Source organism: Oryctolagus cuniculus, chromosome 10 (genome assembly GCF_964237555.1).
Source record: "Oryctolagus cuniculus chromosome 10, mOryCun1.1, whole genome shotgun sequence".
In the NCBI taxonomy this organism is placed as follows: Eukaryota; Metazoa; Chordata; class Mammalia; order Lagomorpha; family Leporidae; genus Oryctolagus; species Oryctolagus cuniculus.
In genome coordinates this window covers 114,830,426-114,844,910 of record NC_091441.1, presented here as the reverse complement: position 1 = coordinate 114,844,910, position 14,485 = coordinate 114,830,426, and the positions used below count along the sequence as shown (strand labels likewise).

The following is a 14,485-nucleotide window of genomic DNA, read 5'->3' as shown; positions in this document are numbered from 1 at the left end:
GTGAGTTAGATCAAACAGAAGACAAGGAAGAAGGGCTACGGAAGAGATCTGAGAAATGGAGAAGGAACCAGAAGACAAGTCAGGACGAGGAAGGGTTCTGAGGGTGAGAGGCTGGAGAAGAACACTGCCAAGTCCCAGTAGATTATGCGAGCCCTTGATCTGGCCGTAAGAAAAGCGTTCCGGAGTTCGACGTGCAAAGTCTCCCTCGATTCCAGTGAGGCAAAAGCTCGCGTGCAGGAGGTTAGCGAGTACATAGGCGGTGACGCAGACAGAGTGAAGACCACTCTTTCAGTGAGTGCAGTGGGAGAGGAAAGGCCGTATTTGGATCAGAACTGTGAACATCTGCCTAGGAAAAGGCAAGAGCTAGGAAAGAGAGGTGCTGACAAAGTACACTCTGTGTACGCCTCTGATCTCCCCGCCCAGATGCGTCCTGTTCTCCCCTGTGTCTCCATCACAGTGTCCAATGAAATAGTCACACGTTGTCAGGTGGGACTTCAGGGTACTGGACATTAAGCTAGAAACTTGGGTAGTGACATATCGCTCCTCTCTACTATAGAAAGAAAGCCGGGCAAATGTTTAAATGTCCTGTGCGATAGTTTGGAAAACGTTGCCTCCACATGAACCTAACTTAATACTGGTGCTCAGGTTGCTCTCCTTGTTTTACTTTAGAGAAACTAGAAAATGACAGTTCCTAGATTGCCGAATCCTGTTGTTTGCCCCCACAGAGAGAGAGGTGGAAAAACATAAAACCTTCCTGGCAAGAGCCAAGTCGCAAGTCCATCCCTCAGACCTTGAAATAGAGAACTTTTTAAAAATAAGATCAGTTTACTTCCTTTTTCTATTTTCTAATGATTTATTATGAAAATCTGCTTCACTTGATCTGTGTAGTTTGTCTTTATTGTTGGCATTTAGTGACATTTGTCAATAATGCTCCTGCTATTGGTAGCTATTTTGAAAACATGTCAGAGAGGCCAGAAGTTCTCACTCACTGATGACATGGAGCATTCTGTTTTCTGAGGTGAATCACCAGTGATAGGAGACTGGAAAATCACGTTTGTGTATGAACACGCGCAGGCTTCATGCTTCTGTCTTCTACCTGTAATGCTCATCTTCATCCTCTGGTTTTGTTTTTAGCTTTATTTTTGTTTATTTGAAAGGCAGAGTTAGAGGGAGAGACAGAGATAGAAAGAGATCTTCCATCCACTAGTTCATTCCCCGTAATAGCTAGCCTTGGGCCAGGCCAAAGCCAGAAGCCTCCTCCAGCTCTCCCACATAGGTGGCAAGGCCCCAGAAATTGGGCTATCTGCTCCTGCTTTCTCAGACGCATTAGCAGGGAGCCGGATCAGAAGTGGAGCAATTTAGACTTGAACTGGCGCTCGTATGGGATGCTGGCATCATAGGCAGTGGCTTTACCCTCTACACCATGGCACTGGCCCCTTCCTTCTGTTCCTAAACTCTAACCTCAGTGTTGTAGGAAACAGTGATGCAGCCTCTGTTCTCATCTTGGTTCTCAGATTCTCCACTCAAAGGCTAGGGACTGAGAATCAGAATTAATTCAAATGATTTAGAGAGAGACAGATGTATTCTGTTTTGTTCTTTATCTGTGGAGACGTCAGTGTGCGTGGATGCCCTTCTGGTCTGTAGCCCACAGAAACCTTAGTCGCCCTTGACCCCTTTGTCCATAGTGATAAAAGCTGTGTTTGTGAGCATGACTGTGGTCTGGCACTGTCCCGAACACCTCCTGGGCTTTGTCCCACTGTCTCACAGGAGGTAGATGGATAGGAGTGCCCGGGAACAAAAGCTGCAGAAGAAAATTAGCTTGTTTCTCCTTTAAAAAAAAATGCCTGCAAATAAAATTTGTTTCCTCCACAACATCAGGCTTCTACGTGTTTTGTGCAGGTTTCGTTCCACCAAATGGGATGTGTATTTCACTCCTTTTCTGAATCTCTGGTGTGTAGCGGGGCATTTATACTTAGTTAAACTCATTGTTCATTTGACCTAATTTATAACATCAGCATTTAAACAAGACAGATAGTTTGTTCATAGGATCAAACCATTAAAGCAAACTTCACATTGTAAAAAATCACCTTTAAGTTAGATTACAGCGGAAGGATCTGGCTTTAATATTTCCTAATTCTAAACGAGTTTCAAGTTCTTGTTTGGCTATTTTTGGCTTGTTTGGCTAATTTTGGAAAAAGCAGGACTAGCAAGTATAATAAACGGCTATCTTAAATTAACTTTCTTGATTACCCACTGAAAGCAAAATAGTTGCCTAGGCATGTAAAATTCTGTGTATGTTTATAGTTTCTCACCTGTAAAAATTTAACCAGAGCTTGGAACAATATTTGGCACAGGATAGTCACTTAATAATTTTTCACTGAGTGAAGAGACAGTATTGTGTGATCTGTGAATAACTGAAGTCCAAGAGCATGGTGGTTCACTGTAGCCACGTCTGTTTCATTATATGATAACCCTGATTTCCCCCAAATTATGCTGATTTCTTCCTTTAATATCCTATCATTCTCACTTGGTACTTTCTGCTGTGATCATGTTCCCAAACTTTCCAGCATACGTACCATCTCATTTTCTGTTTTTAAGCTTAGTATTCTGCAGTTTAATTTAATAAACCCTTATTGTTTACCTACAATAAGCCTCCACTGTGGCGCCAGCATCCCATATGGGCACCAGTTCGAGTCCCAGCAGCACCACTTCCAATCCTGCTCCCTGCTAGCGGCTTGGGAATGCAATGGAAGATGGTTCAAGTGCTTGGGCCCCTGCACCCACTTGGGAGACCTGGGAAAAGCTTCTGGCTCCTGGCTTTGGATTGACCCAGCTCTGGAGTAACCACCAAATGGAAAAGATTTCTCTGTCTCAACTTCTCTCTGTTTATAGCTCTGCCTCTCAAATAAATAAGTTAATTAACAAGTCACATGGAAGGTGGGTCTTGAGGAATGAGTAGGAGTCTGCTCCCAGTGATTCTATGCTGAAGTAAGTCTGCTTTCCTTCCTCTGCTGAACTCAGATTCTTTCACCTTTCCAGCAGGATCATGCATTACATTTTTTGATTTAAAGGAGTGGTCGGTGTGATTTTTATGATTTCCTGCTGTGAAATGAAAACCTGAGCAAAATGATAGTGAGACCAGAATTGGAGATTAGTGGGAGGAGGGGCGGGAGGGAACAGCGCAGGCAGGAGCAGTAGTAATTCATCCTGTCCTTCCTCTCCCTCCGCAGCCATCAGGTTTGGGCGGATGCCCCAGGCCGAGAAGGAGAAGCTGTTGGCGGAGATCTCCAGCGACATCGACCAGCTGAACCCCGAGTCTGCCGACCTCCGGGCCCTGGCAAAGCACTTGTATGACTCATACATCAAGTCCTTCCCGCTGACCAAAGCCAAGGCGAGGGCGATCTTGACAGGAAAGACGACAGACAAATCAGTTAGTTCTCTTCTGCTGTCTTCATCGGGGGTGGCTGGAGTGTGTGTGTGTGTGTGTCGTGAGTGAATGGTTTATGATGGTACACGTGCATGTGCGGAATACGGGTCACCTGTTGACTGTTAACATATTGCAGGCTGAGTCGGAGACACAGGAGATGTTTTCAGATAGGATAAGCAAACATTGTTTTGAAAAAGGGAAACGTACCCCAAGCCGTAAGAAAGCCTTTGAGAGTAGTGTAAGAACGAGCAGGTGATCTGAGCTGCGACGAGTGAGCTCAGGCCTCTTCATCCTCCGCCCTCGTTCAGCATCTCTCTCTTTTCTTGGCATCAGAGTGACTAGCCACAAGCTCATTCCGGCAGCCCTGCTTCCTCTGGGACAGGTCTGGCCTGGGTTTAGAAAAGGGGTTCAGTCCCCTTCTTGCACCTGGCAGAACAGCCAGTTACCTCTCAGGAGGTTCCCGTGAGTGCATTCCAGATACTTGTTATCTCTCTGTCCTGTCACATTCTATTCACTGGTACTGAGGAGCTGCAAGCTCTGTGTTTTTATTACGTAAATGAATTTTCTGCAAGGCTCTGAGCTGCCAGGGCTTCTCCAGTGGCTTCTCAAACATCTGGAGGCCTATTAAGTAGCACTGTTTAGAAAACTCAAACTGGATTATAATTGCTACCAAGTCAAGTTATCCAAGAAGCAAAACTCTGCCCTGATAGGAAGCTGAGAAAGCAACATGGAATTGTACTAACACAAAGCTCTACTTGGATCCTAGTCCCAAGACTGCCATCAGCTTGTGCTGTGGCCTGGGTCCTGTCTCTGTGCCTCAGTTTCTTTAGAGACAGGATCTGGCTTTGATTTTAAGATCTGCAGAGTGTTCCTAGGGCAGTAGGAGCTGCAGAAGGCACCACCTCTGTGCTTCAAAGCCCAGTGTGCAGTCATCGATTTTCATGTGAATACCGCCAGGACAGTTATGCAATTACTTAAGAGATAAGTGTAGCCCCCCCCCACTCCCGCTCTGGGGAAAAAAAAATCTCATTACCCTTCGATGTATTTTGATGACCAGCTCAAGATGATATTTCTTTTTCCTTTAGCTGACCCATTTAGTAAGACAGGAATCAGCTACTAGAAGAAAACAGACAGAGCTACCTGTCAGTAAGGACAAGGAGCTTTCTAACTTGTTAAAGAGGTTGTTGATTTTTTTTTTTTTTTTTTTTTTTTTTTTGGACAGGCAGTTAGAGAAAGAGAGACAGAGAAAGGTCTTCCTTCCATTGGTTCACTCCCCAAATGGCCGCTATGGCCTGCGCACTGCACCGATCCGAAGCCAGGAGCCAGGTGCTTCCTCCTGGTCTCCCATGGGGTGCAGGGCCCAAGCACCTGGGCCATCCTCCACTGCCCTCCCGGGCCACAGCAGAGAGCTGGCCTGGAAGAGGAACAACCAGGACAGAATCCGGCGCCCCGACCGGGACTAGAACCCGGTGTGCCGGCGCCGCAGGCGGAGGATTAGCCTAGTGAGCCGCGGTGCTGGCCGAGGTTGTTGACATTTCAGCAACAATAGACCTGGATCAAGTTTGCTACAATTTCAGAAAAATCTCACACATTTATGACCTTCAAGCCATCGTACAGCTGCTGCTATCCTCTTTTTGAGGAGAAGGAAACTGAATCCAGAACTGAAGCATTCTGTGCTAAGCTCCTGCAGCAAGCATGGGGACGAAGGGGGACAGTGCAGGCTCCCACCCCAGTGCCCGCGTTCTGAGCGTGCTGGCCCTCGTGGTGTTGGAAGTTAGCCTTTCCCCTTGACTGGAAGGAGCAGGGGGATGTAGGATGTACATGAACCGGGAGAAGCTTCACCTCGGGCAAACCTTCTGAGTATGATTTATTTTTACCAGTTTTAAGAACAGCAGGCGGTCGGCACGTTGGCTCACTAGGCTAATCCTCCGCCTGTGGCACCGGCACCCCGGGTTCTAGTCCTGGTCAGGGCGCCGGATTCTGTCCCGGTTGCCCCTCTTCCAGGCCAGCTCTCTGCTATGGCCCAGGAGTGCAGTGGAGGACGGCCCAGGTCCTTGGGCCCTGCACCCACATGGGAGACCAGGAGGAAGCACCTGGCTCCTGGCTTCGGATCGGCGCAGTTCCGACCGTAGTGGCCATTTGGGGGGTGAACCAACGGAAGGAAGACCTCTCTCTCTGTCTCTCTCTCTCTCACTGTCTAACTCTGCCTGTCAAAAATAAAAGAACAGCAGGAGTTTCTCATCCTGCCATCCCAGTATATTCACAGTTGGGAAATTGTCTTGCCCTCTTTTATTCTTGAATTACGGTAGCAAGGACCGCTGCTTTCCCCGTGCACTGGACTGCAGAACACAGGTCGTCCTAAAGATGACTTCTGTGTTCATTAGGTGAAAAGATTGGTCCGCAGATGTGCCTGAAGACCCCTCTAGAGCTGATTTGACTATGGAAAAGAGACTGCTCCTTTCCAGGGAGAGAAATAGAAGGAAACCAAGAGCAAGCAGGCTGAAGAGCATTACAACTTTAAAGCAGATTGCTGGGAGCAGGTGCAGGGAGAGCGCTGGAGGCTGGGGGCCCATACCTGCCCAGGATTGCCACACAGATGGACCCTGCAGCAAGCAGTTTGCGTCACAGTTTTGCCCAGGGCCATTTCTTTTCCAGGCTCTGCTTTCTCACCTCCACTTTATCTCCCAGTCCAGGCCTGCAAGTCCTGCTGGAAATCCTATCGGTTGAATAGCACCTGGAAGATAGGAGGAAGACAAAAACAAAAACATCTCTGGTATTTAAATTTTCACTACAGGTGGTCAACATACTCTGGGTTACTGAAGGACACAGAGCCGAAACCACTGGAGCCCACTGTAAAACCGCACTCCAGTGGACGCCTTGGCTCTAAATCTTTGACTTAAAAATGAGATAATTGGAAGCTGTTTATAGAAGGAAAGGCTTTTTGGGCCTGTGTTCTGGCATAACAGGTAAAGCTGCCACCGGCAGTGCCAACGCCACATACTGGTGCTGGTTCAGGTCCTGGCAGTACCACTTCCAGTCCAGCTCCCTGCTAATGCACCTGGGAGTGCAGTGGAAGATGGACCAAGTCCTTGGGCCCCTGAACCCACGTGGGAGACTCAGATGGAGTTCCAGGTTCCTGGCTTCAGCCTGGCCCAGCCCCAGCCTTTGCAGCCATCTGGGGAAAGAACCACCAGATGGAAGATTGTTCTCTTAGTCAGTCTCCCCCCACCCCGCCCTGTGTGCATGCATATGTCTACCTCTCTAATTCTGCCTTTCAAATCAATCTTTAAAAAAAAAAATAATAAATGGCTCAATGGCTTTTAAGATGGTTTAAAGGAAAGGGCTGCAAAATCCTTAGTGATTAGGCTTTCAAGTTCAGAGGCCAAGTGTTTATCATTTTTCTCCTTATGATAACTAAGACTATGCCTTGCCCCTAGTAGTTACTCAGACTGTATTTGCTTAATTGAATTAAAAACTGTTGCCTGTGCCCTTTGAAATCTGGACTTTCCACAGAAGGCCTCAGACTAGTTCAATGTTTGCTTACTAAAGTGGACTTCATTAATGATCTGGATAAAGGCAGAATTGCCTCTAGTTGGGGTCTAGAAAAAGCAAGAGTGAGTCAAATTAAAGTAATCCATTTGCTGATTACACAAAACTGAAATAGAATTGTTTGGACCTCTCTCCCTTATCTTGCAAAATCAAATTAAGCACTAGTGGAAAGAAATAGTTCAGAGAGGAATATGGGAGAGAGAGAAAAAAATACCACATGTAATTTCCAATGAGATTAGAGATTTGTTCTTTATCTGCACGGTCCTATTATTCATTTGATAGCATCTATCTCGGGGGTGTTATGTTATCTCTTGGCCAGCACTCATGAAAGTTAAGATTTGGGTTGATAGAAAAACTCGTACAGAAGTCTGGACTCTTGAGAGAGTGGGGGGTGGACAAAAGCAGCTCTGGCTGTGTAGTCAAGCCAGTTAGCACTCACTCCACAGCCTGCTGGAAACTGACGTCATCTGTGTTGGTTAGGCCAAGCCAGGAGATGCTACCAACAGCGGATGACCAGTTACACAGAACCTCTGGAAGAGGTTGATAGAAGAGGCCATTCTTGAAATTATCTTACTGTTCAGCCGTTGCCCATTCTGGAGCCAGCTGCCCTCTCAGCATTTGCCTCCGGGGCAGCCAGGCCTTCTCTCCCTGCCCAGCTAAACTTCCTTCTCCTATCGCTTATACCCTGGGGCCACTTGCACCTTTCGAAACAGATAAATTAAGTGTTCCTCCTCCCTTCCTATCAACTTTAACTTCTTATCTTTGGGCTATGATGCCTTTACTCTTCATTGTCTTATCTAAAAGAATAATGGTTGAGGATTTAGGGTTCAGGGCTAGGGAAAGGTGGGCTACAGAACCACTAAATATTGATCGCCAGCAAAGGAATTTTAGCACAGTAGGAGAAGGGGCTGGTTCTCCCACGAGGTGTGTCCAGGTCAGTGGCTTGTTCCAGTCAAGCTCCCTTCTTTAAGAGATTCCCCTGAACTCTGAAAACCGTGAATAGCTAGAAGCAGGGCAGGCTCTGAGTTTTGTGAAGGCAGTTTGATAACTGAATGGACTTTGGAAGCTCCCCGTGTTTGACTATACCCTGATGCAATGACCACACCGGGTGTGTCTGTGTCACATGGTCCCATGTTTGTTGATGAAAATAAACTGAGAGTGGTTTTCAAAAACCATTTCCAGTGCTGTGGTTTGTCATAAAACAATAAATAGAAAAATCCTTGGTTGTGCCTGCCAACTTTTCACTCCATATCTAAGAGATGGTGAAGCCCTGGCTATACTGAATCTGCAAATAAGGAATAAAACTTTTTATTTGTACTATATTGGACTTTGGGTTCCAAGGCATTACAGTGTTTATGATGAATACATGTGGAGTCACGATTTTTATAATTACAAGAATGAAACTGGTGCCATCAGAAAAATAGTCATTCTAAGTCGTGTATGAAATACGAAACTATTGAAGAGGAAAACCAATATGGAAATGTAAACTTTTTGTGAAAGCATTTCTGTACCCACTTAAGTGTGTGCATTCTAAAGTTTAATGTGGCCATCAAACCTAGTGACTCAAACAGTTGGAAACATAGCTGCCCTGCTAAGTGCGTGTTTAGAGAGATGAACAGTGCGCTCTCTTTTCCCATGATCTCTGGAAGAACCTGGCTGAGCTGAAATCTGCTTCTCTAGGAAGAAAGCCCTCCAGGTGAGCTCTCAGAGCAGAGACTCGGGCACCTAGAAGGAGCGGGGCGGGAGAGTAGCGCTGACTTGTTTCCACAGCTCCTGGGGAGCTCCTGGGTCAGTAATGCGTGCAGCGGTATTAGTGTATTCTCCTGTTGTCAGCACTGTCAGGAGTAGCTAAAGATCCAACAGACCTCAGCCAATAGTGTTATTTCAGAGAATAAGTTTAAAAAAAAAAAAAAAAGACATTCTACTTAGGTAGTAAGACAAGCCCTTGGACTTTCTTCCCCAATGGTTGGACTTACTTGGCCAGTACCTCTGTCTGCCCACTGTGTAACCTTTTGGCTGGCAGCGGATGATTTTTTTAGAGGCTGTGGTTATGTGCTAGCTCATTAGAATGTGGATAATTCTTCTTATGAAGTTTTCATTTGTTTGTCTTAAATCCCTAAGCCACACAGGAAAACAGAATTACATTTGACAGGCTTTCAAACTTCTGTCCGGCGCACCACTCGACTAGCAACTCTAGGAAACAATTGTTCCAAAGACAGTGCCTCAAGAGCGCAGCTTAGAAAAGCCTCAGTTTAGAAGCCCCAGTTCATCCCAGAATAGACATTTTAATGAAAAAGTAGAAGGGAATGGGGAAGTCACAGAGAGAGCAATGGGAGAGGTGAAAGAACTCTCCCAGCAGTCAAGAGGGAGTGCTGGTTCTGGTTCAGGATATGCTGTCAACAGCGATTTGACTTGAGAAGGTATCTTGGCTTCATACTTAGACAATGATGGTGCAGATCCTTTATCTTTTTCTTTCTTTCTTTTTTTAACATTTATTTTATTTGAAGAGTGGCAAGGAGGGAAAGACAGAGAAACAGATCTTCCATCCACACTGGTTTACTCCCCCAAATGGTTGCAACAGCTGTCGCTGGCCAGGCCAAAGCCGAGAGCCTGGGACTCTATCCACTCTCCCACATAGTTGGCCATCTTCTGCTGCCTTCCCAGGCACGTTAGCAGGGAGCTGGATTGGAAGTGGAGCAGCCAGGGCTTGAAACAGCACTCTGGGAGGGGGTGCCAGCCGTGGCTTAACCCACTGTGCCACAACACTGGCCCCTATTTCTGAAGCCTTCTTTAGTTCTGTAAATCCTGAGGTTCTCTACAGAAGGAAAATAGGAACAAGGGGGGGCAGAAACCCAAGAGAGGTTGAGGAAACCAATCCCTCGTGGTTTGCATTAACATTCACCCGTTACAGCTCATCCTGGAGAGCCATATGCATCTTAACGTGATGAAGCGTAAAAAGGGAGAAGAGAGCTGAGTGAAGGAGGTGGGCCCCAGGAACCCCTTGCTCCTTCTCAGGAAAACTGGGAATCCTTGGAGAGCCCCACGAGATGAGGAGCACATTTTCTCCAAGTCAGTTTTAACTCGGACTAGGTTACCCAGTGATTGTTTGAAAAAGGGAAGAGTGGTATCCCACACCCGTTTCAATCTGCCTCGTGAGAGCAAGCCCCAGAGTAACCTGTGCTCTGTTAGTTGATTTTTCTCTTTTATCTCCCTTTGGCTTCCTATTTCATTTATTCAAAAAGCAGCTATAAACTTGGTGTGTTCAGGTATAATCCCTCCTATCATGGCCAGAGATAGACTGACCAGGAGGTCGTGGGGACCTTCCTATAGAGTCCTTCTGATGCTCTGGGGAGAGCCCAAGCGATTCTGTTCCCACCACTTGTAAGATTTTTTCTAGAAAAAGCCTCAGCAGTTATGTGCATTTCAGACCCAGAAAAACCTGGATCCACCCTTGATCATGTCCAAACTGTAATTAAGCTTTATCCAGCCATTTGACGTAGTTTCTGAAGATAAACACACTCTGAGCCCCAAACTGGTAGTGTAAAATCATCAAGACAAGATTTGAAGGTCATGTGGCTCCTCCCAAGATGGCAGGTCATTAGATGATCTCGTATAAGCCAATTCAAAGTATATGGGCTCCACTTTGCTTTGTAAAACATACAGAAACATGACCATGCAAGTGCAGTGTGTATTTTATGCATTGCTGCACCAGAAATATAAGATGCTGCAATAATATCTTAAAGCTTCCTCTTTTTAAAAATTTATTTTGTTTGAAAGGCAGAGAGAGAGAGAGAGAGAGAGAGAATGGCAGCTACCCCATCTGCTGGCTCAGTCCTCGGATGTCCAGGAGCTGAGTACTCAGACTGTATCTCCCGTGTGAGTGGCTGGGACCCAATTACTTGAGCCATCACCTGCTGCCTCCCTGGGTCTGCACCTGCAGGAAGCCAGAACCGAGAGTGGAGCTGTCGCTCGAATCCAGTGGTTCCAATGTGGGATGTGACCGCCCAGGCGCCTTAGCCGCTGCACCAAACACCCACCCCCAATACAATATTGATGTTTTAAGAGCATGATTCAGCTCTCCATAAGGCAGGCAGGCCACCAGCCACCTTCCACTAGGTATGAGGATAATGAGGTTCTGTATGAAGTGTGAAAGTAATGTGCCAGTGAGCTGTGTGCCTTCTAAGAATGGTGTATGGGTGGCGACGATCGTGCCTGGGGATGACTGCTGCTATGTGACACATCCACACGGAGGCTGAAAGAATTTATGTAGGCTTTAAAAATGCAATGAAAGCCGCATAATTAAACATGACTAAGGAAAGCAAAACAAAGCAGAAAACTCCACCTGATGTGCATTTGTTATGTCAATACCTACAATTCCGTGCCAATTCACTACTTTCTTAGAATACTGAAGGTATTTAAAAAAAACTGGAATGGTGTGGCATGATGGTGGGGGTGCTGATTCCTTGCTCTGTCCTTGAGTGTTTACTGCCAGGAAATCCTGACCAACCTTGATTGCCAAGGGCTTAGAGTCACATTGTTGTTAAATTGGGAGAGAAAATTAGCAGGGTTCTGTGCCCTGTGTTCAACTGTCACAGAGTTTCACAAACAGGAACCTGGGGCTCTGCATGAGGGGACAGGGGAAGTCAAGGGGAAGAGTCACAGGGTGATTTATCGGGGCAAAGTGCCAGATAAATTGCTTACATGGAGGCGAAGGAATTTTATGTGTACATTCTGTGCCAGGAAGCCAAGTGGTGGCGCAGAAGCTGATCGAAACGTTGACGTGGGCAGTTCTGAGTACCGTCTTTCCAGACATGAAGAGGCGATGATTTTGTGTTCATATTATTTGCACTTGGACCTGTGCAGTTGAACCTTTCAGGTGTCCATACCATGATATTTGCACAGCAGTGCCGAAAGCCCATATTTCATCATTTTCTCTAGGTTCATGTAAAAGCTTCATGATCCATTCAAATTCTTCTCATGATCAGAATCTGACATGCCAGGAAATAAAGTTTTAATTGACGTGACTAAGAAACACAGTAAATACAATTTGAAAAACCAGCTAGAGCCACCAGGAGACCTGCTCTTGGATCCTCACATCTTTTGGGGTTTGCCAAAGTGTAGTTCAAATGAATTTTTTTGGTACCAAAAGTAATAATTCTTTGAATAACACCAGTAAATGGCGTTGATACCATGTACAAGTTCAGAAATCCACTCAACACCCAAGAGTCCCTAATGTGAGTATTATTTCCTCCAATGTAGAACGGACTTAACAGTTTGATAACAGAAAAAAAAAAATTAGAGACTCCTATCAAGATGAATAGACCCCCTGACCAGTGGGTCTTGAAACTGGCCACTGTGGACACACATGCACCCCTTCCCTCCTGCCATTCTCAAGAGAATACTCAGTATCTGTGCTCAAAAGAAAGTTGACTGTCAGTGTATCTGAGACTTTGTGTACAGTGTGTATGCGTGAACGTTTGCACACATACACCACCAGCAGCCCCCCCCCCCAGCACACACTGCTTCTGAGAAATGAGAAGAGATGAAAACCACCAATTTTATCTCGTACCCTCGACTGAGACATTTGAGGCCTAGGAAAGATAAATGACGTTCCCTAAGTCACATAGTTAACCACAGGACCGAAACCAGAAGCCAGATGCCCTCCACTCTTGCTTGTACTTTCAGGCGTGCCATTATTGGAATAGGACTGGGGTTAACTCCTTGTGCGGTTCAGTTTCCAGTGTCGATAAAATAGTGTCCCTTCTGAGACTTGCCTTGAGAATTTCCCAGTGACCACATACCTTGGGTTAGTTCTACACGAGTAAATGAAAGAGCATTTCATGACCAACACAACTTGCTTTTAAAGACAGCTTATTGCAAGCTTGAGAGATGGATGCACATATTTTATTTATTATTTGATGTGTAAGGGCAGATATTTTTAATAAGAAGTTCAAAATCCTTTTTATTTTGCCACTTTTGCGGCATTTACCCACAGGCCCTCTACATCTGTTCTTTCCAAAACAGATGGCTTCCAGAGTATTAACAAAAAAGAAGTAGACATTTTCTTGGCAAAATATTTCTAATCTGCCTTCAGACTGATTTTTTTGTAGCTAAGTATACTTTTTATGCACACTGTGTTTCGTTTGTGATCCAAGTAGATTTAATCTAAAACTGCAAGATTACTTTATGTTCAAGAGGGTATTTTCAACCCTGAGTCACTGAAATGATTTTTTATTGAAAGGAGGTTAAAACCAAAAGCCAAGATAAACAATAGGTTTTGTGTCATTTTAAGAATCAACAAAGAAGAAATTGGAACTTTTCGCCAGTCATAGGTAAAAGTTGCAGTATTAATTAAAGGATAAGAAGATCAAAATCGGTGGAATGTCCTCGGGCCTAGGACGTGATCACGATGACTAGTAAGACAGTAAGCGTCCTTCCTCATGGCTAACGGTCTTCAGCTTCAAAGATTTTGCCGAGCTAAGCAGAAGTGTCTAGAGCCACTTTCTGAACTGGGATGGCACTCGCTGGGAGTTAAGGATGTCTGACTCAGCCACCTTTCCCCTTTTTTATTTGCAGCCGTTTGTGATCTATGACATGAATTCCTTAATGATGGGAGAAGATAAAATCAAGTTCAAACACATCACCCCCCTGCAGGAGCAGAGCAAAGAAGTCGCCATCCGCATCTTTCAGGGCTGCCAGTTCCGCTCCGTGGAGGCCGTGCAGGAGATCACAGAGTATGCCAAAAACATCCCTGGCTTTGTGAGCCTTGACTTGAACGACCAGGTGACTCTGCTCAAGTACGGCGTCCATGAGATCATCTACACCATGCTGGCCTCCTTGATGAATAAAGACGGGGTCCTCATATCGGAGGGACAAGGCTTCATGACGAGGGAGTTCCTAAAGAGTCTGCGAAAGCCCTTTGGTGACTTTATGGAGCCCAAGTTTGAATTTGCTGTGAAGTTCAATGCACTGGAGTTAGATGACAGTGACTTGGCAATATTCATAGCCGTCATCATTCTCAGTGGAGGTAAGATCCATCTTTTAATTTTCCGTGAAAGAGTGTGGGACGACTAGAAGTGCTGTATTTCCTGTGATAGTCCATGTTCCTTTTTACCCTGTTCTTAACAGCATTTCTCATATAAAAAGAGCTAGTTCTTTTAGGAGAACTTGGGCTGTCTTTTTATCCCTCACGGTATTTTTTCTGGTCAGACCCAATCATAGAAGACGAATGCCCACTTCTCCTTTTTCTTTCTTCTTTTTTCTTACCTTCCCTCCCAGAAGGCCAGTGCGATCTTCAGTTCATTTGAGTAATGACATGTGTGACTTTACCTAATGATGGTGCTCACTTGGCATAGACAGGTATTGATAAAGGTTTATTTGCTTTTTAAGGTTTATTTATTTATTTATGTGATAGGCAGAGCGATAGAGAGGGGAGGATGGAAGACCTCTGCTGGTTCACTCCCCACATGGTTGCAACAGCCAGGTGTAGGCCAGGCCGAAGCCGGGAAC

At 45.5% G+C, this 14,485-nt stretch overlaps 1 protein-coding gene across 8 annotated transcripts in view; it reads left to right on the top strand.

Moving 5' to 3' along the window:
- PPARG (peroxisome proliferator activated receptor gamma) overlaps positions 1-14,485 on the top strand; it is a 139,465-nt gene that overhangs the window by 108,708 nt on the left and 16,272 nt on the right. For all 8 annotated transcript variants that reach the window (XM_051851046.2, XM_070049768.1, XM_070049769.1 and 5 more), the window contains 2 exon segments: positions 3,231-3,430; positions 13,553-14,003. In XM_051851046.2, coding sequence (XP_051707006.1) covers positions 3,231-3,430; positions 13,553-14,003 — 651 coding nt within the window.